Genomic DNA, 26,850 nt, shown 5'->3' on the forward strand with positions numbered 1-26,850 from the left:
TGGCAAGTGTACCTAAATTATTATTCAGATCCTTTACCTTAGTATGGTGCAGAATTAGAGAAAGAGAACTGTTTTGCATTATGATTTTTGCATTTCACTTTCCTTATAATCACCCACACAAGCACAGGTATAATGATCTTCGAACTAAGGTAACACACCGTTCTTTGATTATGAGTGTTGCAGAACACAAAAGTTTATGTCACAATTAAACTTAGTACTTCCAAAAGTACTGCAGGTCTCTTTTTGGAACAGACTAAAGTGGATGTCCTTTGGATACTATTGCATTAAAGATTATTTTAAAAAATTAATCTATTAGGGCATTCCTGCTCTTGCCCAGAGCTCAGATTACCACTTCATTCTTATTATCAGACATGAAGGTATTTAATAGCTCACAGGGCTACTTATAGTTCAGAAAAAATGTCCAAGTGCCTTGGGCCATTTCAAATTGTTGCTGCCTTTCCTAGACTTTTGTACAAGGGAAGTGATTAATCAATGTTAGTTTAGAGTGTTGATTCACAATAGCAGCCACCTGTCTTCAGTCTTCAAAGACGGGACAAGTCATGTAACTTTTTTACGGCCTGTCTGTATTTCTTCTACCTCTGTTAAGGTAATGCGATGTTAAACTTTTGTTGCAAATAAACTAGTGGTGTATGTAAAGAAAAATAAAAGGTAGAGCGTTGTAAACTGCTGTTGTTCAATGTAACATTTGTAGAGGAAAAGGATTTCTGGTCCTGTATCTGCGTTACATGACTATATGGAGAGTTGCATTGCCCTATGGCCTTGTCACAATGTTTGCTATTTAGCTTGTTTATACTCACAGTGGTTTACGAGACAAAGGCCTTGTTTGCAACTTGGTGATGCTGCTTTTCCAAGCAACTCTGGTGTCACACAGCTGGAAACCCTGCAGCATGCCTGGAGTCAGAGGTCTGTGTTGCTACCCTGCACTGCAAAGGCTAGTGGTAGTGGTATATTGATGGAAGTAATACAGTAACATTTTCCAATAGGCTACCATAAGACTAAGCAGTGATTCCCAGTCTTGAGTCGCCTGATGTTCTTGGACTCAAACTCCCAGAAACCTTCACCACTAGCTGTGCTGAGCAGGATTGCTGGGAGTTTTAGTCCAATAACATCTGGGGGTCCAAGGCTGGGACTATGGCATCAATGTTGATGTTGCAGTTATACAACCATTTACAGGAGGAAGTTTCTTGGCAGCAGAGATGCTGATCTTTAACCATAGGTTGGAAGTCTGGCTGTAGCCAAGATTCTCCAGTACAATAACAAACTCTTATCCGTGAAGCTGTGTTAGTGCATTTGAAAAAGTGGATCATAATCTGTGAAAGCTCACACTGCAAAAATGTGTTAAGTTGTAAAGATGCCACAAAACTTCTGTTTTTCTTTTTCTTTTTATGGATTCTTATGTAAGCTTGGACATTAAAGAATCACATTCCCACAGCATGCATGTTTGATACTCCTAGGGACTATATAGTATTTGTATATACATGGTAATATGTTATCTATCATTACTGTGCTTTCATTGCTCATATTCAGTATCTTAAACTGGTAGCTCAAGAGTGACATCGTATCATGGTAAAAGTGTGATTAAAAAACACATTGATTAAGTTATTAATGCTATCTGTTTCTGAAGTGTATGTTTAATATTCTATTTCAGAGGGATCATAGTATATTGTAATTTGCATATTAGTAACATTGTAATTTAATATGGTAATATGTATAACTCCTTTGTCCTGTTTGATTTTTTTCCCTCCATTTTTTGTTTATTTGTTTACCTTTCTGTATCCTCCTTTCCTCTATTGGCCAGAATCAAATTGGCAGTTTATATTTGCATAAGTGAAACCGCACGAGATCTGGCAGCTGTTTGATCAGGTGTTGGTTGCATTCTGCAGATACGCCCTTTTTCAAAAATTCACACTTAAGACTATGTTTTGCATTTGCTCTGTGATTACTTCATGGCAGCACATCTGTTGAGAGTAGATGTCAGATAAGTGGCCTTGCCTCTGGCCCAGTTAAACTGTAACTTATTTGTTTTAATAAATGGTGTTCATTGGACAAAGGGTTGTGCCTGAGAACTCCCTATTTCCTGTCCCTTCTGGGAAACTGTGGTTCAACCACTGGCCACAAATTTAGATATTAAACCTTTCCCAGGATGAAAAAGTTTATTAGCCATCTAGGTTAGAGCCAAAGATCAAACCACAGTTTCCTGATTTGGATGGAATGGGAAGCTATGTTTTAGCAGTAATTGAAGTTTTTTTCATTATAGTGTACAAAAAAAGGAGAAAGAATGTGATATATATTAATGGTTTATTCATCTGGTAAGTTGTGATAGTTGAATTTGTAGCTGTTTTGCATGTTGAAGTTGTAATGTGATAAACATGAGTCTGTAGATCCATTACTCAGATTGTAAATCCACTAGTAAAAATTATTATCATATCTGTCCTCCCTGCCAGCAAAAAGCATCAGATATGATGTTTAGAATTCTGCAACCTTCCTATCAAAGTTAGTTAGAAGGGGGAAAGTATTTCTCTGTAATGTTAAGATAAAGTCTTAGCAGACTAGATACTTTATTTTCACTGTAAATTAATAATCCCTGAAGTCACTTTGAACGAGAAAAATCACATGGCTGCAATTAATTTTCACAGCCCCTGGACATGAAGAAAATTAACTCATAGTCTTTTGGGGATACTTTTAAAAAGAAGCAATTCCTACTGTGTAAAATAAATATTACAACATGATTTTGCTTAGAGGGCGTGCAAGAGAGAAAAAAGTAACTCACTCACCCTAGGTTTTGGGTGGGTATCTGAAATATCTTTTGCAGATGCAAAAATAATGAGGTGTTGTTGATCTTGGGTGGTGAATGGGAGGAACCAAATCAGAGGAAATGTTAGAATTTCCTTACACAGGCTTGGAAGATGATGGCAGGAAGCAACTGCTTGAATGACTGGATCAGATCACGTAACTTTATTTATTTGTGATCCTTTAAGGGAGATTGAGAGCACTGTACATCACAACAGCCCTTAACCATGAGATCAACATCCACCATTGCCCGACTGTTATTTTAAACATTACAATTGAGATCCATGTTGACTTATGTAAAAGTGAACAAGATTTTTAGAATTATCAATTGAGCTAATACAAAACTTGCTGAAAACCTATAGAAAAACAGTGTTCCCTGTATCGAGCAAATAGAATTTATTGCTCTGTATTATAAAGTAGCAGAATTCAGTTCATTTGCTGTTAAAACTAATTTTTCTACATCTTGCCTGAAATGTTTACTTTTATTCTATTGTTTGATTGTTGTTCAATTTTAGCTTATTAACCACATTGCACTAATAGGGTGGTACATCAATCAATCAATCTACATTGAATAAAATGTGCTAGCAGGCTGTTACAATTTAATTCAATGGGTATGGTTTTTTACGTGTATGGCCTAAGACAAAGGGTATGGTTCATTTTATCCCAAACTAGTAAGACTATAAAAATTCCGTAAAGGTTTAAAATGTATTATGAAAATAGTCCAGAATGTGCTTTTACTAACAAAGTGAAATGAGACTTTTCGCTTCATCAAACCAGTGAATATTTGTGCATTTTTATGCATAACAAGGTAACTTCATTGAATGTTGAATTAGATGAAGTTTAATACAGCAAAATGCTCAGTCTCCTGCATTCATCATGGAAATGATAAGAAAAAAGTAAATAGTTTTATTCTGGATGGGGTAAAAATTCTAACCTTGCTTGCATCATGAAGCCCTGGTTCAGAGAAGAAAGGGCATTTTTTTCTTATCTAGCTCTGTCTGCTAGGTTCATTCTTGGCAGAGTAGACTAGTGTTAGGTGATAGAGACAGTAGTCTATAGAAATTCTGTTTCACTAGCTTGATGCTCCATTCAGCACTCTGACAAATTTTAGTGCATTGTGATTGGGTGGCAGGGACAGTCTGAAGAATCTGTTTCTGTGTGGTCCACCTCACTGCCTAACAGTCTCCCTTCATAAGCTAGCTCGGGCAGCCTTGCAGTTGATGTTGGACTGATCCAGGTAGATTTCTTCTGGTAGATTTTGGCATGCTGAGCTCACTCAGTTGTGAGTGACTCAGGATTTCAGATTTCCCATGGCAACTGTGGACATCTCCCAAAGGGTGCCACAAATGTAACAAGCACATTTTGATAATCTGTTTTGTTGGAGTTGTTTCTTTGAAGGTGGTACATGTGATCTGATTGTTATGGTTAGATAATTTTTTGTTTACTTTCGGGAAGTAAACCCCATAGAGATGATCTGGATAAAGGGGTCAATACCAGGGTCCTGCTATCGCCTGTTGGCTTCCTGGATGCATTTTCAGAATTTCCTGCCTTGTCTGCTGGTGATATTGTTGTATCCCTGATGGTTCTGTGTAGTACAAAATGGACTGAGTTCATGAAGATTGTCATCCAGAATCACTGTTTCCCATGACCTACATTAGGGACTGAAATGCAGCCCTATTAGTTGTCTTGAAACTATTGGAGGCTTTCATTACCATTAACCATAAGATTCTTCTGGATGCAAGTTGATCAATATAGGGGACTCTGTATCATTGTTCTGTAGAAAGCCTGATTCAGAAACTGGAATTCAACATGCGCTGGAAGGAGTAAGGCTCTCCTTGGGAATGTTCCTTGATTCTGTGCTGCCGCTGAAGATGACAGTGGTAACAAGGGGCATAACTACATGACAGTGGCTATTGCCCACTGTAGGTCAGTGTCATCTGGTAACACTTAGGCATGCTTTGATTATGATGCATTTTGAATATTTCAGTTTGCCATCTGCCTGGAACTGTCCTTGATGTGTAGCTGCAAGCTTCAGTTGGCACGAAATTTGGTTTGTGACATTCAACAGCTGGTTGAATGGTATCAGGGTAGCATTGCAATATAAAAGATCTGATTTGATTGTCAGGTGTCTTGGAGCTTGTTAGGGGCTTGTTTTTAGCCTGTAGAGCTCTATGCGGCTGTTGGGAGAGATGAGTTGACTTGGTATGAACTTGTCAGGTTATTAAGATTAGCAAGAGTCCATTTAAAAGATTTCTTCACCCCTAGAGGAGTTACAGGGACGTGGTGGCGCTGCGGGCTAAACCGCAGAAGCCTGTGCTGCAGGGTCAGAAGACCAAGCAGTCGTAAGATCAAATCCACGTGACGGAGTGAGCGCCCGTCGCTTGTCCCAGCTCCCGCCAACCAAGCAGTTCGAAAGCATGCAAATGCGAGTAGATAAATAGGGACCACCTCGGTGGGAAGGTAACAGCGTTCCATGTCTAAGTCGCACTGGCCATGTGACCACGGAAGATTGTCTTCCGACAAACACTGGCTCTATGGCTTGGAAACGGGGATGAGCACCGCCCCCTAGAGTCGAACATGACTGGACAAAAAAATTGTCAAAGGGAACCTTTACCTTTAGAGGAGTTACATTTCAGACACATGGGAAATGGCTTTTTCCTGTATTTCTTATTTTTATTTTTTGAAAATTCTGGAGTGTTTCTTATGGGCTTTATTTATCCAAAATGCTCTGTAAACTTTGCAGATGTGTGAATTTTCACAGTCTGGTGATTTCTTCTCTCAAGAGTTCTCATGAGAGTGTGGAAAAGCTACTATTGTTCCTAGTCAGGACTGTTTTAGTGCTGGTAAGAAAAACAAACCAGCTGTAATGGAGCACTGTTCCTAGAATTCTGATAAAATGAGGAAATGGAACAAGTCACCGCTTGTAACCCTGTGAAGAAGAAGGTTCAAGGTTTCAGATAAAGCAGCAGATAAAAAGAGATATTGGAAATAGCATGTGTGATCAAGTGTACATCTTGCAGGTGGAAGGTTCTGAGTTTAAACCCCAGCATCTCTATCTAAGGCTGGGAAGACCTATATCTTGAAACTTTTGAAAATCAGCAACTGCAGTACTTAGCAAGATGTGTCATGGGTCTAACTCAGTATAAACTAGTATCCTCTGATACTAGAATGATATTTTATTTATTAGCCCCCAAAAAGGACTGTTTCTGAAACTAGAGATACTTTCCAAAATGCACATACTGCTTCTCAGGTCACAGGAAGTCAGAGGAACACTGCTTTATAAATGTGTGACATTTTCCTTGAGATGAGACTGCCAGGAATAGAAACTGGGACCTCTGCAAGCAAAGCATGTACATTACCACTAAACTCTGGTCTCATGTGCACATGAAGAAGGGAGCCTGTGTAAATACTATTGTACCCGGTAGCATGTATTGAGAACCTATCAAGTTATGTGGGGTTTAAACATACAGTACAGTATGTAAGTTCTGACCTTAACAGGGGAGCTTAGTTGGCAGCACAAGAAAAAGATGTGTTGTTTTTTTTTAAAAAAAGGGGGAAAATATTCCTAGTTGGAGTTACGTGCTGAGCAATGCATTCAGAGGGTTTATCTTGTTTTGATACTATTTCACTTGATGCTCTCCTTAGAAACTAAAAGAGCACTTCCTCTCCGGCCCAGCAAAGTTGTTCTTAAACAATGCTAATCAACAAGTAGCAGGGTTTTCCTCATAAACACATTTTCTAGGACTCAGGAGGTAAATTCAGGGCATTGAGACTGCTGCACAAATTTCAGGCCTAAAATCAAAAATTATTATGCCCAGTTGCTCGTGTCTTATACTTTACTGTTTTCTTTTTAGTGTGTATTAACATTTTACATGTTAGGTTTATATAGGTTCAGGTGCACAGTTTAGAATGTTTGCCACACTCACATTTAACATTTTAAATGTTTAAAATGTGAAGTCTAAATGTGGCAAATGTGCTCGCCATTTAATTGCAGTCCTTAGGAAGCCAGAATAAGATGTGTCATTAAGTCAGAATTAGCTGTGTCTCCCTAATTTACTGGTCATGAAAAATCCATACTTTGATAGCTGCTGCTACTGGAAAATGAGGGTAGGGATCACTGTAATACAAGCAAGCAAGCAACACTTGACATCTACTGTTTTCCTTTCAAGACTCTGGGCATAGATTTTTGTTTTTGTTTTTTTTTTTTGGCAAAAGTCTCCAAAGAGTGGATGGTCCCTAGTGCGTAAGCTGTACTAGGCCATTAGGATGGTTAGGAAAGCCTTTTTTGCATTTTCCACATGGCTGCAGTGACCCTAGCAGATATGTTGCCCGATGTACAGTGTCTGCTGAGAACAAGAAAACAAGCACACATAATAAATGATGTAACAAATGCCAGTCTAGCTATGGAGCTGTTAAGTGAATTATTCCATTACAGGATCCCCAGGCTGCTGTTAATGCCTCTAATGCTCCTATCCATGAAAATAGCCCTTATCTTAGGTCACAATCTTTGGCTGTAGCAGCAGCTGTTGTCAATCCTAATTGAAGTTGCTGGTGAAGCAGAAGCAATGAAGTGTTGAATAGTTACAGTGCCTGGAGCCATGATTTAAATACACACCCTCCCTTTCTAGTGGGTGTGGAAACAAACAAAAAAACTGCACAAGCTTTACCCTTTAATTGCTTCTTAGGACATAACATCTGACACGAGAGAACTAATTCTCGTTTACTAGATAAAGTATTTCTGAACATGTACCCATTGTTACACACCAATGTGCTGAATACAGTGCACAGAATTCTGCTTACTGCACACCAGCCCAGAGAACTACACAATTCACTTTGAATTCAAAGTAGAGTTTGTTTGGGGTTTTAAAGAAAACTGTTTTAATTAGGAATTTCCATGGTCTGCTACTATTTGAATTTCAGAAAAGGTGGAAAACAAAGAAGTTTATGCATAGAACTGTGGAACCATAGGTTAGGAGTTTGATTCCCCACTGTGCCTTCTTTACAGGGATTCGATGATCCATAGGATTCCTTGCAGCATTTTTCTTGTTGTGTTGACAGATGAAAAGGAGGACAAGAGGACGTTTCATCAGGTGAAGCTTTTAATACAAGCTACATCTGCTGAAATTTCTTGCTCCACACACGTATTAGAATCACTGGAGATATGTCTCCCATTTCTTCTACCCTTCTTACTTCTGCAATCTGTGTTTTGGGGTTTGGTTGCCTAATTATATATATTTCACTATAAATAGTTACTGCCGATAGTAAGATAGGGAAACAGACTTTATGTATATTTCAGGTTTCAGTTATTTTGAGATTTGCTGTAGAGCAGACAAATTGAATAATCCAACATTTCCCCCCTTCTTCCATGACTATTTAGTGCCAAGAAAGTGAGCTCCAGAATTTTGGCTCAATATAGAAGCTCCCGTAACACTATCCAGGGCGCATGGTAGCACAAGCTGGTACTTAATCATTCATTCATTAGGGCTGACTTCTTTGTGCTTGAAAGACAGATAGAGGGTAAGAAATTGTGTCAGTCTGTCTCAGAGGAGTGTGCTGAAGATGAATTGGGCAAGGTCTATGTCATTGTCTTGCATTTGTCATGTGCTGTCTTGCATTTCCTTGGAGTTGGAACACAGTTATTGCTCCTCCTGAGAGGAAGCCATAGCATTTCGGCTACCTTTCTGAAGTCACTCTGTTTTCTGATATTTGGAGCGACAAATGTTATCTTTTAAGAACTGCAGATTGGGAAACCAGTAAATGCAAATGAATTTAAGTCCATCTCAGCTAGCCCAGTACTTTTCTATGCTCTTTTTATAATTACAGTACTGCATTTTAGGAATGTGTCATGCAGGATTTTTGCTCTGTGAACACAATACATAATTCTCCATTCTGGCAGTTTCACTTGAGAGACATTTACATGTAGCTCACCCAGGAGAAAGCCTAAGCTTGAAGGCTTTGTGGCTTAACTATCTGCAAGCTTCCTTTTGGAGTGGAAAACTTGAATGGATGTAGTGCTAGGTGTCTGTCTCTCAAATGAAACTCTCAGAATGGGAGAATTATGGGATTTGTAATACAAAAATCTGAACAGCACATAGTAAATTGTATTTAGTATTATGTAGTGGCTGGAACATTTAAGAGCAGTCAGCTATGAGTATGTTAGGATTTTTGCCTTTTGTCTTCTGGCTTGCTAGTGGATTGTTTAAACATTGCTGAAAACTTTTTATTTTATAATTCTGCCTCTCTGTCTTTAATGCATCCTGATTAGAACCGTTTCTGCTAGCAAATATTACACTTGAATATATATCCCAGTTGAGTGTGAATTTACTGGATTTCGTGAGTTTTAACAGGATCAAGATGGGAGACCTCCCAGGGAAAACTGTGAGATGTCAGAAAAGATGTCAGTGATTTAGAATTCAGTTACTGTACTCCATGTTCTTTTTGAAAATTCCTGGCAGAGTTGTTGGTCTAAGCCATGCTTTGTGTGCGTGCATGTGTGTGCACATGCACAGGCCAAATTAGCTTGATAAAACATGATTAAGAATGTGGTGACATATGATTAAGAATATTTCTATATGCCTAGTGTGTAGAATAATCCACATCCAATTATGTTTGAATGATATATACAATTTGCTGGGGGGGGGACTATTAACTTATAAACCCTTTGTAGTTTTCCATTGACAAAAGTCCCACTGACTTTTTAAAATTCATAAGCCAAACAGTTCACCCATAGCAGTTTCATTCACCTTCAGTCCAACTGTGAGGACAGTAGCCAATGGCTGTTTGCCAGACTACAGATCCGGTCACATTTTGCTACAATTACTATCACACAGCCTGACCCCTGATAGGAGACTGTATAACAGCATGGTCTGTGAGGTGAGTGAGTGAGATGGGGCTTTACTTAAGAGATCCACCTAGGGCAGTGATGGCAGACCTTTTTGAGCATGAGTGCCCAAACTGCAACACAAAACCAATTTATTTACTTTAAAGTGTCAACACTGCAATTAAACCTGAATACTGAGGTTTTAGCTTAGAAAAAACAACTGCCCCTGCACTGCAAGGATTAAATGTTCCCCCCGGGGCAGAGAAATACTTACCGGTCCTCCAATCCCCCATTGGGCTAGACCAGTAATGGCCGCCATTGCATCCCTCCGCTGGACCACTGCACCAGCAGAGGGGAGTGCTGAAATCTGGGATTGGAGGACAGACAAGTATTTCTTGATGGCGACTCTTAGTTCGCGTGCCCACAGAGAGGGCTCTGTGTGCCAGCTGTGGCACACATGCTATAGGTTCGCCATCCCTGACCTAGGGCATTTACTTATGCAGTGAATTACCTGTGGAAACAACTTGCTAATTTCTTGGTTAGCAACTAGGTTTATTTCCTCACTTTGAAACTGGTGGTGAAATTGGAGAGCCAATCTGGCTGTCTTCCTCTCAACATTATCCTCCTGCCAGCCACACTGTGAGGAAGCAAGGATGGAGAAGTGATGACATAAAAAGTTAAATGGCTCTGTTGGGACTTGGATCTGTACCTCCACGTCCCAGTTTTATACTCTACTACTACACCAAATCATCTTTCTCCAGTTACAATTGAAAGATCTACTATTCAGTATTGAATATTTCTTGAGAGATAGTCTAGTTTTGCTTCAGTTGTCAGGGAGGATCTCCAAGTTTTCATGAGTGTAGTGTCTTTTCCCAGAACCTTTTGTAATGAGGAGAGGGTTGTTTTATATATAATGAATGAATATATAACATTATATATATGAAATGAATGTTTGCCAGGAGCTCCAAAACCAAATGCTGCCCTTTCTTGGGTAACATATTTTCCTTTTTTTTGTTCTTCTCCAAATGTAACAGAAAAAAATTGAGCTTCGTTGTATATGATCATTTTGACTTCTATCTGAGAAAACTCAAGTGTTCCCCTCTGCTTCACTCATAGTGCCATGGTTGGGATATAACTAAACTTGTGGTTTAGCACCAACAAGTTAAGCTACAGAAAGCCTTGGACTTTAACACACCACATAACACACATGAGGGCAGAGGGTGATGGATGTTGTACTCCCAAAACATGTGGAGGGTGCCAGGTACTGAGACTAGGAATCGCAACATGACTTGCTAGAAATTTTTCAAAATGGCTCTTATATTGCTCTTAATTATGTGCAGAGGGGTAAATTTTGAGTTCTTGTACTCTCTATCTCCCTCTCTCTCATAATACTATGCAGAAACACTCTCCCTCCTCTCTACTGGTGGTACAGAAGAAACTTTGTTCTTTCATTTAATGAGAAACATAACTTGTTGCTCACTGTGGTCTCATGTAGTTCAGTTGTTAAGTAGTAACTTACCAAATCCTGCTCTCTTTCTCGGCAAGCAAGAAGAAAGAAAATAACTCATTCTTTCTGGGTGGCAGCCGATGAAAGCAACACAGTCCCCACTTTCTACCCCTTCAGAGGGAGATTCTGTTTAGAAGACTACTGTATTTATATAGCCACATCATATGAGTTTTCTGGGCAGCTTACAAACCCACTACCACACTGTTTATTAGAGAACCTTAGCGGTGGCAGAAACTGTAAAAAGCTACAGAGAAAAGGCTCCACAGTGGTATAAAGTTTGTGTAGAGTTATCCGAGTGATGTTTAATGAATTGCTAGGTACTTTACTAAAATATAATTTATAGTCATTATTTTGAGCAGGGTGGCTTTCCATGTTAATTTGCTGCAAGAAAAACCACTGGGACTTGAGACATCTTAAAGGTTAATAAGTTCTATTTGCACAAGTTTGTGTTAATAAGCCCAGTTCATTAGATGCAGCATTCATTCATGGGGCTTTAAGTAATATGTGTGGTGGAAATCATGGGCAATTTAGAAACGTTCTCTTCTAGGATTGTCAGTTTTCAAGAAGAGGGGAAGGCACCAGATAGAAGCTGGATTAATATCTCAGTAAGCAAATGAAGTGGCTAAATTTTAGCATAACTAAGTTTAAGTGTGAAACCAACTCACATAGTGCCTTCTTCTGAAATATTTGGTCAGAAATAATGTTAGTGTTTAAAAACAACAACAATTGGAGCTAAATGACTTTTGACATGAAATATAAATTACAAAAACATGTATTTGCTTTTTAACATTGGTTGTTTGTTATTCGAGGCAGGAAGTGGAAAGGGAAAGGCTCTGCCTTAGTGAAATATCCAGTTGTTGATAAAGTCTTGTTCTTTATGACTTCATACATTCTTCAGAGAAATGCAGTTGAAAGTACTACCCCTTGTACACAGCTGTTATGAAGAGTGTTTGGCAAATTGCTCTTTCCCGTCTCCTTCCCCCTCCCCTTTAACTGGATGGAAAAATCATATGCCTCAATAGTTTTCAATTAGTGGTTGTAGAAATTTACTTTTTATGCATGAAGTCCATTCTTATTTAATTTTGCTTGATCTCTTTCTGTTGCATATTTATTTATTATTCATTCATTCATTCATTCATTCATTCATTCATTCTCTTTTTTTCCTGCCTGAACCTTTTTGAAAGACAGGGTATACAGTAAATAATTTCAATAATAATGTCCCCCCAATGATTTGTTCATAAGGAAGCTATTGACATTATAGATACCTGTATAAAAGTGATGATATGAAAAGTGAAATAAAGATGAATTAGGCTTATTAATGAGTGGATCCTGTTGCATGGGTAATTTAAGGATTCTTTTATAAAAGCACCTGTATGAATATGCTAGGGCACACTGGATACTACCTGTGTGCTAGTACTTGTTAGAATTCAGCTTTTCCTCCCTGCACATCAAATAACAGTGTGGGAGCATTATAGATCATGCTTCTTAATAGCTTGTTGGCTTAGCCATAAAGTGTACCATGAATGACCAAGCAAGTTGTGGTCTGTTCCTGATTTCACATCTGTTCCTCTCCTGCCCTTTTTAGCAGTTTATGGCTTCTAAGTAGGCAGATTTGAGGTGGGGTTAGGACATGGCTACAAATGTGGAAGCAATAACAAGCTACATTTTAAACAATAAATCAACGACAAACCATTGTTTCTAATAATGGTCTTTAGTCTGCTAAAGACTAAAGACCATTTGTTTCCAGAGATATAACATAAATAAGCCAGAATTCAAGAAATGACAGCTTTGTTTAATGTGCAAACCTAATCACTGTGTCAGATCAAAGGTAACATAGATTAGTACCTGTTTTTAAGGTATTAGCTGCAAAGTAATGCCACAGTATAGTACTATGTATTTTTAGTAAAACAGACACAAATCTTCCTTCAACAGCCTCGTGGCGCAGTGGTTAAAACGCTGTACTGCAGCTAAAACTGTGCTCATGACCTGGGGTTCAAATCCCAGGTAGCCGGCTCAAGGTTGACTCAGCCTTCCATCCTTCCGAGGTCGGTAAAATGAGTACCCAGCTTGCTGGGGGGGCAATGTGTAGCCTTTATAATTAAAATTGTAAACCGCCCGGAGAGTGCTTGTAGCGCTATGGGGCGGTATATAAGTCCAATAAATAAATAAATAAAATAAATAAATGTGAGCATAGGGGAAGAAATTTGGACTGGGAATGCTTTTTACAGGCCCAGTGTTTTTCATGGATAAAATATTCGGCTTGTAAAAACTGGCTTACTCTGAGGCTTCCTAACAGCTGTTTCTGCATACCTAAACTGCTTGGGTTGTGGGAATAAAATTCAAGACTTGTAAACTCTCTCACTGTAAATAAAAAATGCCAGTATTTCCAAGAAGTAACAATGAATAAATTCATATATTATGAGTCTGATTTTCAACCTCTGTTTACATTAGCATATTTATACAAAATTAACTGGGTTAATCAATAAAGTATGAAAGAAATGTTTTGTTGGCCATTTTCAAATTATCATCGTCATCATGTGCAGAGTAAGAATACTCTTGTATTTTCCCAGAACTGCTAACATGCCAGTTGTTTTGTATGAAAGCAGTGTAGGCAGCTTCCAGGGATTGAGGATTGCACTGACACCTCCCCAACCCTTTGGGGAAAATCACTGCCCACTGAAAGACAGCAGTCTTGTTTTGAGCTACAATATTTGATTGATTAAAAGAAGATTAAAAGCATCTGGGAAACTGTGTAGTCCAGAAACACAAGACCTTAAACATCACATGGGCCTTGGTTTTGCTGATACTCCAATATTATAACTTTAACACAGTTAATTTTGCTCATCAGGTCATGGGATCTCCCATCAATAAATCCATTGGCTCTGAGTTGCTCCTTGGGATACTTTTTATTCGGTCCTTGCAACAGCAGCTCCTTGTCCCTGCCGTCGCACACCCTAGGGGGCTGAGTTTCGCTAGTCCCCTGGAAACAGTCAGTTCAATACTGGCCTCAGTTCCTATCACTGAGGCTGGTGAAATCCCAGTGATAACAAGTTCAATCCAGAAACTGGGCTTGGAGCCTTTTAACGAGGGTTAGTAGAGGTGGCTGGTGGCAGTTATCGGCTGCTCCCTTGCTTCTGAAGGAGCCTCCTCTTCTTCCAGCACTGGCATTAGCTGAGTGGGGGTGGGCATCTCAGGACCTGTTGGGCATCTCAGACGCTACAGAGCTGGTGAGGCAGGGGCCTTCTCTAGCACGGGAGTGGCACCAGTTCCTCTTCCTCAGTCACAGCTCCTTAGCCACCAGGGAGGCTGCTTGGGGATTCTTGCCAGGGGTCATCCTCTCACTTCCGGACCAGCTGAGCAGATGATGGTCTCCAGCTCCTCCGATGCTGAGCCCCCAGGTCTCCTCTTCCAGCATGGCCCCTTTGCCAAGTGTGCCAGGACCAGAAGAACATCCAAAACCTTCCTCTCCATTGTCCTTTAAACCTGGAAACATGCCTTCATCCTACTCTGCCAGGTGCTCCTGATCACCTGTTCCCTAGATACACCTGCACTTGCCTCATGGGCGTGTGGGACAAGGGCAGGCTGCTCTCCTAGGGCACTGGCAATGACCCTCTCCCAGCACTATTATTTGTTTATCACATTTGTATGTTCCTCCCCCAATTTTCACTAAAGGTAGGTGGCTTACAAGCTCCTTAAAAATTTAAAACATGTGAAAAACACGAAATGTGTGTGACTGTTCATTACTTTACATAATCCAAATAGTTAAAATTGATCAAAAGTATAAAAAAAGAGCAACTAATGCAGACAGTATTGCCATTGAGAAGCATTGATTTTTATGGTGAATAGAACATCAGGGTAATGATTTCAGCACCTCAAGTGAATTGTGAATTGCCAAACATTTCCAAAGTCACAACAGAGCACAAAGTAGAAGATTTAAATGTGTTTAAACATGGCTCCTAAGCAGTCTTAGAAGTGTTGGTCTGAATAAATGGCCACATTTTGTTTCTGTATCATTTAGAATAGAGAAGCAGATGTGGTGAACAAATGAAGAATGCTAGTATTGATATTCCCTTTTGAAGTACCATTTGCCAGTAGGCATATCATGTGACACAGCCGTAATGGTCTAAAGCTGCAGAACCACAAGCTGTCCTTGTGCTTCTTATGTATGCGAGCTAAATGCAGCATCAAATATTGAAGACAGTGAATCTCAATTATCCAAATAGAGCTTTTTTGGAAACCTTTTTGCTCTAGCCCTTGATCAGTTTGTTTGTTTTTCCAAACTGAAAGCTGTGGTCTGGATAATCATTCTGTCTTGTCAATGAATTTTGCTGAGAGAAAGAAAGAAAAAGAGTACGCTTTCAGACTTAGCAGGTATTCATTGTCCTGCTTTATAGGTTTCAGTGCATCATCATCAAATGAGATGGGAATCAACGGCTTGGCAATTGACAAGGGCTGTGCTTGCACATAAAGATCAGTTACATTGCCTGACCTATTGTGCATGAATCGAGTGCTGACACCTACAGCTTGTTCACTTCTCCCTTTGAATGGTAAAAAAAAGCAGCAGCACTGTGTTAGCTTAGGCAGACTTTTGTTAATTGGTTAGCTCCTGCCTTGTCTGGGAGCAGGAAACTAGAAGGCTGACTTTGGACAGCCCATGAAGCTAGTGGGCCAATGCCAATTTAATTTGCTTGCGCACAGTTAAAAATAAAGCAGAAGCAAATGGGTGTGTCACTCATTTGCACTAAATCAGATCTCACTTGACTGTGGGTTTGTATGAATGTTATTTACCTATTGCAATGGTGTAGATGTTATGAACTATTGTTTATTGGAACAAGTCAAGATCAAAAACCATAGTTTATTCTTCATTTGTTTTTTTAGAAAATGATTACCTTCAGACCACAATATATCAATCTGGGCAAGATAAGATTGCTTAAAACAAAAGTGTTTGCTTGCAGTTTTGTTCTCTTATCTATTTTAAATTGTTTAAAATGCCCACTTATGTGCTCAATTTTGCCGTGTTTTGACGGCCTCTAGAGCTCACCATTCCCTTCAGTTTTTTTTAATTTTAAATTTATATTTTTGGCCACTAGGGGGCAAGAGGGAACTTAACTTACAAAGTTCATTTTTTAGTTGAACCTATTTATCAAAGGTGTATTGTAGCAACCTTTGCAATGTGTAACCACTGCATTATGGAATTGAATTAATATATATTTTAGGCTCTTCAGCCATCTCTTGCCCCTTTTTGAGTACAGCCCTCAGGCTCTGAGCAAATCTTTAAAAATGACCCTTGGCTCCACTGAGTTCTCTCCCCTCTGCTTTATTGATTGGTGTGTCCCATCAACCTTCCTTCTTCCTCACATGTGAAACTATAATCCCTGCACTAGGTAAAGGTAAAGGTTCCCCTTGACAATTTTTTTTGTCCAGTCGTGTTCGACTCTAGGAGGCGGTGCTCATCCCCGTTTCCAAGCCATAGAGCCAGCGTTTTGTCCGAAGACAATCTTCCGTGGTCACATGGCCAGTGCGACTTAAGACACGGAACGCTGTTACCTTCCTACCGAAGTGGTTCCTATTGATCTACTCGCATTTACATGCTTTCGAACTGCTAGGTTGGCGGGAGATAATCCCTGCACTATTCAATGTTAATTACAGTTTGTGATGGCGTCTTTGAATAATCTTACCTCAGGTAAAAAGCCAAAATAGGGACATGTTTCATGCACTAGTTCACTTATCCTTTTGTGCCAGCCAAGAAAAGGAGCCAGAAAACAGCATCAGTGACTAATGGTTTGCAAATAAGCCAATATATTCTGGCATGTTTAGAAGCTATTAACCATAGTTCCCCAGTTTCCTGTAATGGGAAGTTTATTTATTTATTTATTTATTTATTTATTTATTTATTTATTTATTTATTTATTTATTTATTGGACTTATATACCGCCCCATAGCGCTACAAGCACTCTCCGGGCGGTTTACAATTTTTAATTATACAGGCTACACATTGCCCCCCCCCCCCAGCAAGCTGGGTACTCATTTTACCGACCTCGGAAGGATGGAAGGCTGAGTCAACCTTGAGCCGGCTACCTGGGATTTGAACCCCAGGTCGTGAGCACAGTTTTAGCTGCAGTACAGCGTTTTAACCACTGCGCCACGAGGCTCTTAGCCAGTTGTGGCTGGCTATGGCTTTTCACAAAGTGGTTCCATAAAATTGCATGACATTTATTCATATTTTGGCTGATCTGAGTGAGATCTGATTATCTGAAAGGAGCTATTTATATCTGCATCATTATTAATTCCAGTTTTGGTTACCTATAAGATAAAAAGTAACTCTGAGCTAGAAGCTGTTTAATAAACTGGTTAACAGCTTTATTGTCTGTAATAATAACTATGATCTAATTCCAGTATTGTACTGGCACCCAGCTACCCAGTATGATGGGATTTCACCCCTTTCCCTCCATCTCACAGCCCTGTGTGTTGCCTGGAAAACTGTTCCACTCTACCTCTCAGGAGGAGGTTTTGAAGGTGTCTGGCAGGGCGAGTTTAAATCAATTGATCCCAATCATTCCTCAATTTAATCGCAATTTTTTTCACATGGAAAAAGTTGCACTACAACCTTAATATACATTCACGATACATGTTTTTCACCATCATCTTGCCCACCTTATCTCTGCCTCCTTTGTTCATTGACACTTTTCAGAAGCTGGAAGTGTTCTTTACAGAGTGATAGGTAAGTATTTTACTCTGCCTGCACAAAGATGCAGAGGCACAGTGGTTAAGGTTGCCACTTGAAAGAAATAAACATCACTGAAGTCAGATATTGAAAGCAGTCCTAGATATTTTAATACAGCTTCCAAGAATTCCCATCATTGCATCATGCTTTAGGGGAGCATGATACTCATTTTCACTTGGACTTGAACAACAAGGCTCCTTAGCTTTGCTCTTTTGCATCTGCACATGTTCTTAATCTTCAGAGACATAAACCCAGTTTAAGAACTGCAGATTTCTCTGAAGGTATCTACCAAGCTGACAAATGGGGGGGGGGAATGGAGGGACTAAGATAAGTAATCTATACAAAAGCCTGTAGCATCTCATAATATGGAGGCCCCAATTTTAAAAAAGCTGGGTTCTAATTGCAAAACTTGTTAAAGATACTGTAAAGGTAAAGGTTCCCCTTGACAATTTTGTCCAGTTGTGTCCGACTCCAGGTGGTTGTGCTCATCTCCGTTTCCAACCCATAGAGCTAGCGTTTGTCTGCAGACAATCCTCCGTGGTCACGTGGCCAGTGTGACTAGACACGGAATGCCGTTTACCTTCCCAATGAGGTGGTACCTATTTATCTACTCACATTTTTGCATGCTTCTGAACTGCTAGGTTGGCGGGAGCTGGGACAAGCGACGGGGGCTCGATCTTACAACTGCAGGTCTTCTGACCTTGCAGCACAGAGATTATATGAATATACTGTCTTATAATATAGAATTAGAAATGCTTGTCCTCATTCAATAATGAAATATTTGACTTATGACCCATTTTAAATTAATGGATCTTTTTAAACAGAGTGCGCAGTAGCAATAAGATCAAAAAGTCCAGTTTAAATAAAGAAAAACCAACTTTTAATTAAAAAAATTTTATCCCACGTGGTGAAGGGGAGAGGGGTACAGAAAGGAGAAGTCCATAGGTGGAAACAATACTGTCAGCAGAACCAGCCTACTGGATCCTGGCCATTCATTAATATTTGAAAGACTAGAGACTGAAAAATTTAACACAAAAAGTAGAAGAGAAAGTAGCAGCCATCAAAGTATTCCCAGTCTCTTGGCTGTGATTAAAGAGCAGGCAATTTTATTTGAAAAAGCTTGTGGAGATTCATTAAACTGTTTGCCATGATAAAATTTTTAAAAAACCAGGAGTTCTTGAGGAAATTTCCTCATTCAATAAGCAAAGTGCCTCCTTTCTTTGTCTTAATTGTTGTTGAGTTTCTAGTTCAACAGTTGTCTAGCAGACAACTGGAATGGCTTAGCCTATTTCTATTTAGCTTTTTGTTCCTTCCTATTTGCTTTTCTGTGTGGCATGTGTACCCTTTTCCTTAAAAGGATGAGGATGAGTCAAGGGGTCATAACAGCTGCATGATCCCTTGGGTAAAAACAGAGATGGGAATGGCATCAGACTCTTTTTCTCCATTCCATGCATTTCAGATGCTTGACTATCTGCCGATGGGAATGGCCAAGGGACATTTAACAACTTAATTCCCAAAGCTATGGCTGATTTTTTTCCTCCTATAAATCTTTATAAAACACAAATTGATAATTTACAGGGTGTGTGTGTGTGTCTTTCGGGAAAGCCACTGTAAGCCAAATGCTCTGTTATTTTTGTGATGAACATGTTTTTGCCATTAAGGATTCATTGCCTATTAGTTCCTTTGGATTGAAATTGGAGCAACTTAGGTTTAGGAAACATGTGCCTTAAAAGACTATGACTGAGCGTATTTTTGTTTATGAATATTTATTAGCATGTTTTGGCATATTTTGTAAAGATCTCTTTTCTGCTGAAATCTGTCAGGGCTAGAATCCTATTTCAATTTTACATCTGAGTAAGGATGTGAGTATATGGATAAATAATGCAGGAAATGCTCTTGGATTCGGGCAGTCTGATTTCCATTATTTTCTGTTGTCTACATGTGACATACAAGTAGACATGGGAGCTTCGTATTCATATTGAAGGGAATACAAATACAAAGCTTGGGACAAAAGTAACAACTAAGGCCATGCTGGCCCACCTTGATCTTCAGAGATACCAAATGTTGTTCAATTGTTACAGAAAACTTTCTGTTTTAGCTTTCAAATGCATGTGTTGCCTCAAGCAGTTATGCTAGATTGGAGTACTTACTACAGAGCTATTTTTAAGAAAGGGAAAGAGAAAAGAGACTATCATCCCTAAAAAAAAAATCCAAATGTATTTTGTTGTTATTTCAGCTGAGTATAGAGAGGTCAAAATGAGTGGGCAGAGCAGGGAAGGGGAAGAAACCAAGCACCGCATGAACATGACCTGTACAGCAATGTGTAAGGAAGGCTAAATTGGAGTTTGTATTATGAATTGAAAACTTATGCTCATTTTGTCTGTGGCATTTCTGCTTTCAGGCACAGAAAGACTGGTCAGAAAGTCATTATTATATCATAATTTATTATGTTTTTATAGTTTACCAGCCACATTTTATACACTTAGCAGCATAGGACAGATAGATAATAAACTGTCCTTGCAACAAAATTGAGTAATTAAGCAAATCTTTAAACAGTTGGCATAGCTGGCAGTAGACCTTTAAACATTTTCTGAAGTGTCTGGCTGAATCTCAAACTGAATTGTGCTTCTGATTGCTAGAGTACCCCCATTTTATATCAATGCTGCATGCCATAAGTTGTAATGAATGGTTGAAAAATTAATGTACTTTTGCCAGATGTTTACACAATGGCTAAAATCTTATTGCTTCCATTTATGTACCAGTGTAAATGTAGCAGTGTAAATCTGTGGTTCTTAACCTTTGTTACTCGGATGTTTTTGAACTGCAACTCCCAGAAACCCCAGCCAGCACAGTTGGTGGTGAAGGCTTCTGGGAGTTGCAGTCCAAAACTCCTGAGTAACCCAAGGTTAAGAACCAGTGGTGTAAATCACAGCAGCGAACTGCTGTTAGTTAAGAGTCTCCACTTGTACTCCTTGTCAACCACGAATCGCACAACTAGCATGTGTTGAGGACACAACAGGTGACTCCTTTAACATGCAGTGATTCACTGCTGTGATTTACACCATTGCACCTGCCCCAGCATATGTAAGAAGCAGGATTTTTGTTAAGAGCTCTTGCGAAGCTTGCAAAGAAACAGAACAACAGTTGGTGGTGGTTCCAAGGCATTTCATAGTTCAAGGAGGGAGCAACAATCTCTTCCCTATTTATATTACAAAGCAACAAATTCCAGTTGAATGTGTATGCTCCTGTCTCTGTAAACAAAGCTGTGTCTTGAAATAGGTACTGAAGAGAAAGGAGTGATACTTGCTGCAAGAGATAAAGGAAGCAAATAGATATTGGGTTTGAGGGTTTGTAAGGGCAAAGAGACAATTCCACTCTTTGGTATCTGAAATTTTGGCAGATGTGTTACGTGCTATCAAGTCACTTCGTATTTATAACAACTCTATGAAATAATAACATCTAAAAAATCCCATCATTGACAATCTTGCTGCTCAGTCTGCAGACTAAGGGCTTTGGCTTCCTTTACAATCCATCTCATGTTAAGCCTTCCTATTTTCCAACTTCTCTAACCTTTCCTAACCTTACCTCTATTCCACTGAATCTTGCCTTCTCATAACATGTTCAAAGTACGGTATCCTCAATTTAGTCATTTTAGTGACTAATACCATGTGACACATACCATACAATTCAAAGTGTTTTTTTTAGATTAACCATGAGTAGGATTATAGTATTGCCAGTATTAGACACAAAATTAAGTAACATGGTGTTCCATGAGCAAAGTATTAAAATCTGTTGTCATGTGAAACATTTCTAGGATCAATTAGTTGCACTCAAAATTCTGAGCCAGCTTTTGGAATCTTTAGATATCCCTATCATCTCTTTTGGAATGTCAGAAATAGAGATGGCCACGAACCGCCAAAATGGGTGATTAATGCCAGTTTGTTTTTCAACCAAAGAGGTGTTCAGCACTTCCCAGCCTGGTCTTCTCTGGAAGGCACCCACTTAGAGGCAGTGCCTGGAGGAGGAACCTGGGGCACTGCAAAGCAGAAAGCAAAAGCAAAGTGTGCTGCTTATTTACCGCTCCATAGTGCTTCAAGCACTCTCTGGGCGATTTACAAGTTAATTATGCAGGCTGCCCCCCCCCCCCCCCCCGTGAGCTGGGTACTCAGAAGGATAGAAGGCTGAATCAACCTTGAGCCGGCTACCTGGGATTGAACCCCAGGTCGTGAGCACAGTTTTGGCTGCAGTACTGCCTATGGGGGGGGGTGCCTACCAGAGGAGGAGGGGCTGGAACTGGCACAAACCACTAGTCAAAAACCTTTTTAAGTCAAGATGACATAATTTAATTGCTTAGTTTTCAAAGAAAACATAATGGTAGCATATCAGGCAGAATAAAAATAAAGAAGACAAAAATGTTATGGCATCTTAAAGACTAACTGCTGTGTTTTGATGTGAGCTTTCATAGACGAGTCTGAGGAAGTGGACTTGTCCATGAACGCTCACAGTAAAATACAGCAGTTAGTCTTTAAGATGCCATAACATTTTTGTCTTTATTTTTATTTTTGTTTTGTTTTCCCCTGATGCACATGTATATATAGCAGATGTAGCAGAGACCTGATGCAGTGGAATGAAGTAGTTAAGAGAGTTAAACAAGCATGTGAAGAAGGACAACAGAGGTATCGAAATGTGACATTTAAAAGGCTTTTGACGAAGTCCCTCCACCAAAATCCTCTAAACAAATTTAGCACTCATTAAGTCTTCCTAAAGATAAGTTATAAACTAGTAATTGGTTGAAGAACAAGAAGTAGAGGACATAATTCTTTAAGCAGTTCTTTAAGCAGTGGGATTTAAGCAGCATAAGTTCCCCAAGGATCTTTGTCTGGATAGGTGCTCTTTAACTTTCCAAGCTGGATACTCAGTTTGTCAACCTTGGAAGGATGGAAGGTTGAGTCAGCCATGAGCCAGCTACTTGGACCCAGGCTCGATCTCAGGTCACAAGCAGAGTCTTCTCTGCAGTACTGCAGTTTAACCACTAAGCTCCTCTAGAACTGGTGGATAGCTCAGTGGCATAAGTACTGTATCTGGCTGCAGAACCAGAGGTTGGGAATTTGATTCCCAAGCATGCCTTCTTGGCACAGGCTTGATCCATAGGGTCCCTTCTGCAGTTCTAAGATGATGATGATGATTAAAGTAGTGATTAACGTTTCACACCTGTGAGATCACTTATGTTGTGCAGGCAGAACTATGCAAAAGGGTATTGGCCTTCGTTTTTAAAGCAGATTTGCTTATTAAAATTAAGGCACTGAGCGCTGTAGAGCTAGTTCAGATGTCGTTATGACTCTCCACCTCTTTCTGGCCCCAATAAGATGTTTTCAAATCTTTTTTTTAACTTAAGCACAGTTTAGCATTACTTCCATTAAATCCTAAATTGTGGTTTGTCTTAACTGTGGTTTGTTGGAACTAACCAGTTTTCATAATACGTGGTTAAAATTTGTTTGTTTTAAAGAAACCATAGTAAAGAGTAGGTACATTTCTTGAAGTCAAACCATCAAGCTGTGCTTAATCAAAAAAGGAGATGAAAACTTTTAGTTTCCTTGTGATCATGAGGAAGAGAATATATGAGTCTAAGAAAGGCTTTGGGTAATTCCTGTGGTTTACTGTGCCATCTAAACTGGCCCAAGCCTTCCATTGTCAAAACTAAGCTTAGAGAACTGGGACCTTCAGAGGCTATCATCCTATTTTTTGCTAATTGAGTTTGAGCTAAGCTCTTCCCAGGGAAGAAAGCCTCTTAGTGAATTACTTATTCTGTTCCCCTGGGTGCAAATGGGATGGTTGTTTCTGCAGCTTGTAATTCAAGCACAAAAGAGAGACCCTTGAGGAATAGAAATTTTAAAAATTCATTCATATTATGTATTCCCAATGAAAACTAATACAGGAAGCTGAGAGATTCTGTGTGCCTTTTGCCACTTGTTGTTCTTGGTGACACTGCCAAAGATGTTTAGATACACAGCACCGTGGCAGGTGCTCTGCCTGTCAATGGAACAAGAATTAAGGGTAAGAGAATGATTTTATATTGTATTGTCTGAACTGCATTTCTCCCCTCAGAGGTTGAATGCTCTCTATGTATGTGTTGTAGAGATTATCTGTTGGGTGAAAACAAGGTTTTTTTGTGATTTTAAAGTAAGGGTATATCCATATTTGTAAGTCTGAAGTCTATATTATCCAGTTTATTTCAGACAAGAGATGTTTGGAAGAGGTTAAATTTTAAGGGGAAAATGTTTTTATATCTATAGAACTTGTATCAGGAGCTAGTTTCTTTTCTCTTTTAAATTCCTAGGGCAGAATCATGTTTGTACAAACCAGAAATGTTTCCTTCCAAACTTTGTTATTTAATATGTTACTGTCGTTTATTTATTTCACAAGCAAAATGTCTGTCCCAAGAGACAGAAACTGCATCAAGGGCTTGTATAGTGCAGGGACTGGTAGCGAGTGATGGTAATGGAGGGACTGTAGTGCAGGTATAGCTATGTGCAGAAATGCTCCTTTGTATGTTGTGAAGGTGAGCCAAGCCCACCAAATGACTAAGGAGAGAACTCACTTTCCTCTTGACATGTTCGCCTCCCCACGTGATCGTCTTTCCACAGAGGAATGAATGGCATGTTTTCACTGATGTGGGAGAAAGTTACAAGGGTGCACATGGGGACAGAGGGGCTTAGTCCAGCTCTCTGCCCGCTTGTGACATTAGCCATTGGCTTTCGCCCTGTTCAGGTGTTGGAATGTCTGGTTTACTGAGCATCTGAGGAGGAGAGAACCACGTCCCACCCTCTTCTTCTGTCTATCATCACATAATGAGTGATGGTCCCTGCTGTGGGGTGAGAGAGTAGACCCTCCACGTGAGTAAGAACCCTGAAAACTCTGGGATTTGAGTAGAGAAAGAGACAGCGGAAGGGATGCAGTGGCATGTGCACTCTTCCTGAGTTGAGTACACCGGATGTTCTTAATACCTGAACAGGACTAATCAAGTTGGCTCCTCTTTGTATAGCCATACCTTTTCACCAAGACTAATCTAGCCAGCAGACATGGTTGAAGACCAGAACAGGAGGGTGCTGTAACCCCCAAATTTTAATGAAATACATCCTCCCTTCTCTGACTATAGTCTCTCCAACACCAACAGCCACATTTTTATTTTCTTGTCACACTAAGAAGAGAAGTTTTATTTCCCAACAACTTTTATTTATTTTATTTAATTCAATTTAATTTATACCCCTCCCATCTAGACCAAAGTTAAGGACAGTCTCTCAGGCTGTTGGTTCAGGACAGTCTGTCAGGCTACATACAAGTACAGTTATGGGTAGGTCAAAGTGAACTACATACAGGTAAGGCATCTGATAGTGCCGGGAGCAACCCACACCCTTTTGTCATTGTGCAAGGACAACTGGAACCAACTGTGGCATGAAGGATGGTGGAATAGGCAGGTGCTGGCTGAATGCGAGGGGGCCTCAAAAGGCATCTCCTCAAGGTGAATCTAAGTAAACAATGATGGGGAAGTAGCAATAGGATCCAGAAAACTGCAGGTCCTACCAGGAGGTGCTGATTCCAATCCTTCATGAATCGATATAGAAGAGTGATGATTCCTAGTATGGTATAGTGGACAGAGTGACCGACTAGGATACTGGAGAACAGGGTTCGAATCCCCACTTGGCCATGAAAACTCACTGGAGGAGTGGAACTGGAAAAACCACTCCTTAAATATTTCACTTTCCTTGAAGGCTCTATTAGGGTCACTATAAGTCGTTTTGACAGCACAGAACACACGTGGAAGATTAAGAAGTAAAATTGGCAGACATTCTACATCCAAAAGAGCCCTTTTTTGCCCAAACACCCAGTGCTAGTTGGATATCCCTGCATTTGCAGCATGTGATATCCCCATGTGATTTTTCAGTGCAGTGCAAAGCCAAGGGAGGGAGGTGTGGCCTCAGGCTTTAAAGTGTCTCATTCCAGGTGATGCATTACAGCAGCCCCTGGGAGGCAAATGATTCTTAGTTCCTTAAATTGTTTAATGCACCTGTCTGCCTTCTAAATGAGATTAAGGGGAGGTTATCTGCACGGAAGGGACTTGATAATAACTGTGCTAACTTTTAAAAAAGGAAAGAAAAAGAAATGTGGTGAAGTAGTCTTCAAAATGCAACCTAAGATGTGACTAGGACTTAACACGGTTATAACTATTAGGTATGTTTACTCTGAAGTATGCTGAGCTTAATGGACAAGCTGAGCGTAATGGGCAAGCTGCAAAGTACACAAATGTGTGAGGGACAAGGTTGAGCAAAATCCACATTTACACTTTGTTTCAGTCAAGAATTCAGTGAATAAGTGGGTAAAATGCTGCATGGTTTCTTATAACTCTCAGGGCTAAATCTGGTTCACCCTCTAGACCCAGCTAGAATAGACCTACTACTGGATACCTTTAAATAAGTTCCAGCTATACTGTTAAGGCCGGGAGAGGCAGATGCCTCAAGTAGTAGATGGTGAACTCTATCCACTTCTGCTGCCTGCTTTCCACTCTTGCAGGATAGAGCTATATAAGCTGCATCACCTCTAAACTAGCCTGGTAGACTCCAGACTAAACTTCCATGTATGTTGAAGGATCCTGTCCTGGTGTATACATTACATACTAAGGTTTAACCATCAATACAGTTTGCTTCAATATGTGAAAGAGAGGGGGGGGGTACAATTATGGCAGCCAAGTATCCTGGCCACCATGCCAATACTTATACTGCAGTTCATAGTGCATGTTTTGAGGAGTTTCAGTGAAGATTCATGTACAGTGGTGCCTCGCTTAATGACAATAATCTGTTCCAGGAAAATCGCCGTTAAGCGAAATCATCGTAAAACGAAATTTAAAACCCCATTGAAACCCATTGAAACCCCTTCAGTGCGTTCCAGTGGGGTAAAAACTCACCGTCCAGTGAAGATCCTCCATATGGTGGC

General features: G+C 39.8%; 1 protein-coding gene across 7 annotated transcripts in view; it reads left to right on the plus strand.

Moving 5' to 3' along the window:
- LOC110077731 (PALM2-AKAP2 fusion protein) overlaps nt 1-26,850 on the plus strand; it is a 125,548-nt gene that overhangs the window by 34,152 nt on the left and 64,546 nt on the right. The window contains exon 1 of one of the 7 annotated variants that reach the window (XM_078384865.1): nt 23,842-23,916. The exons of the other annotated variants lie outside the window; for them this stretch is intronic. Coding sequence (XP_078240991.1) covers nt 23,857-23,916 — 60 coding nt within the window. The 5' untranslated portion in view covers nt 23,842-23,856. Of the gene's footprint in view, nt 1-23,841; nt 23,917-26,850 lie in introns of those variants that run through there. 7 annotated transcript variants of the gene reach the window in all.

This window comes from Pogona vitticeps, chromosome 2 (assembly GCF_051106095.1).
Source record: "Pogona vitticeps strain Pit_001003342236 chromosome 2, PviZW2.1, whole genome shotgun sequence".
Classification (NCBI taxonomy): domain Eukaryota; kingdom Metazoa; phylum Chordata; class Lepidosauria; order Squamata; family Agamidae; genus Pogona; species Pogona vitticeps.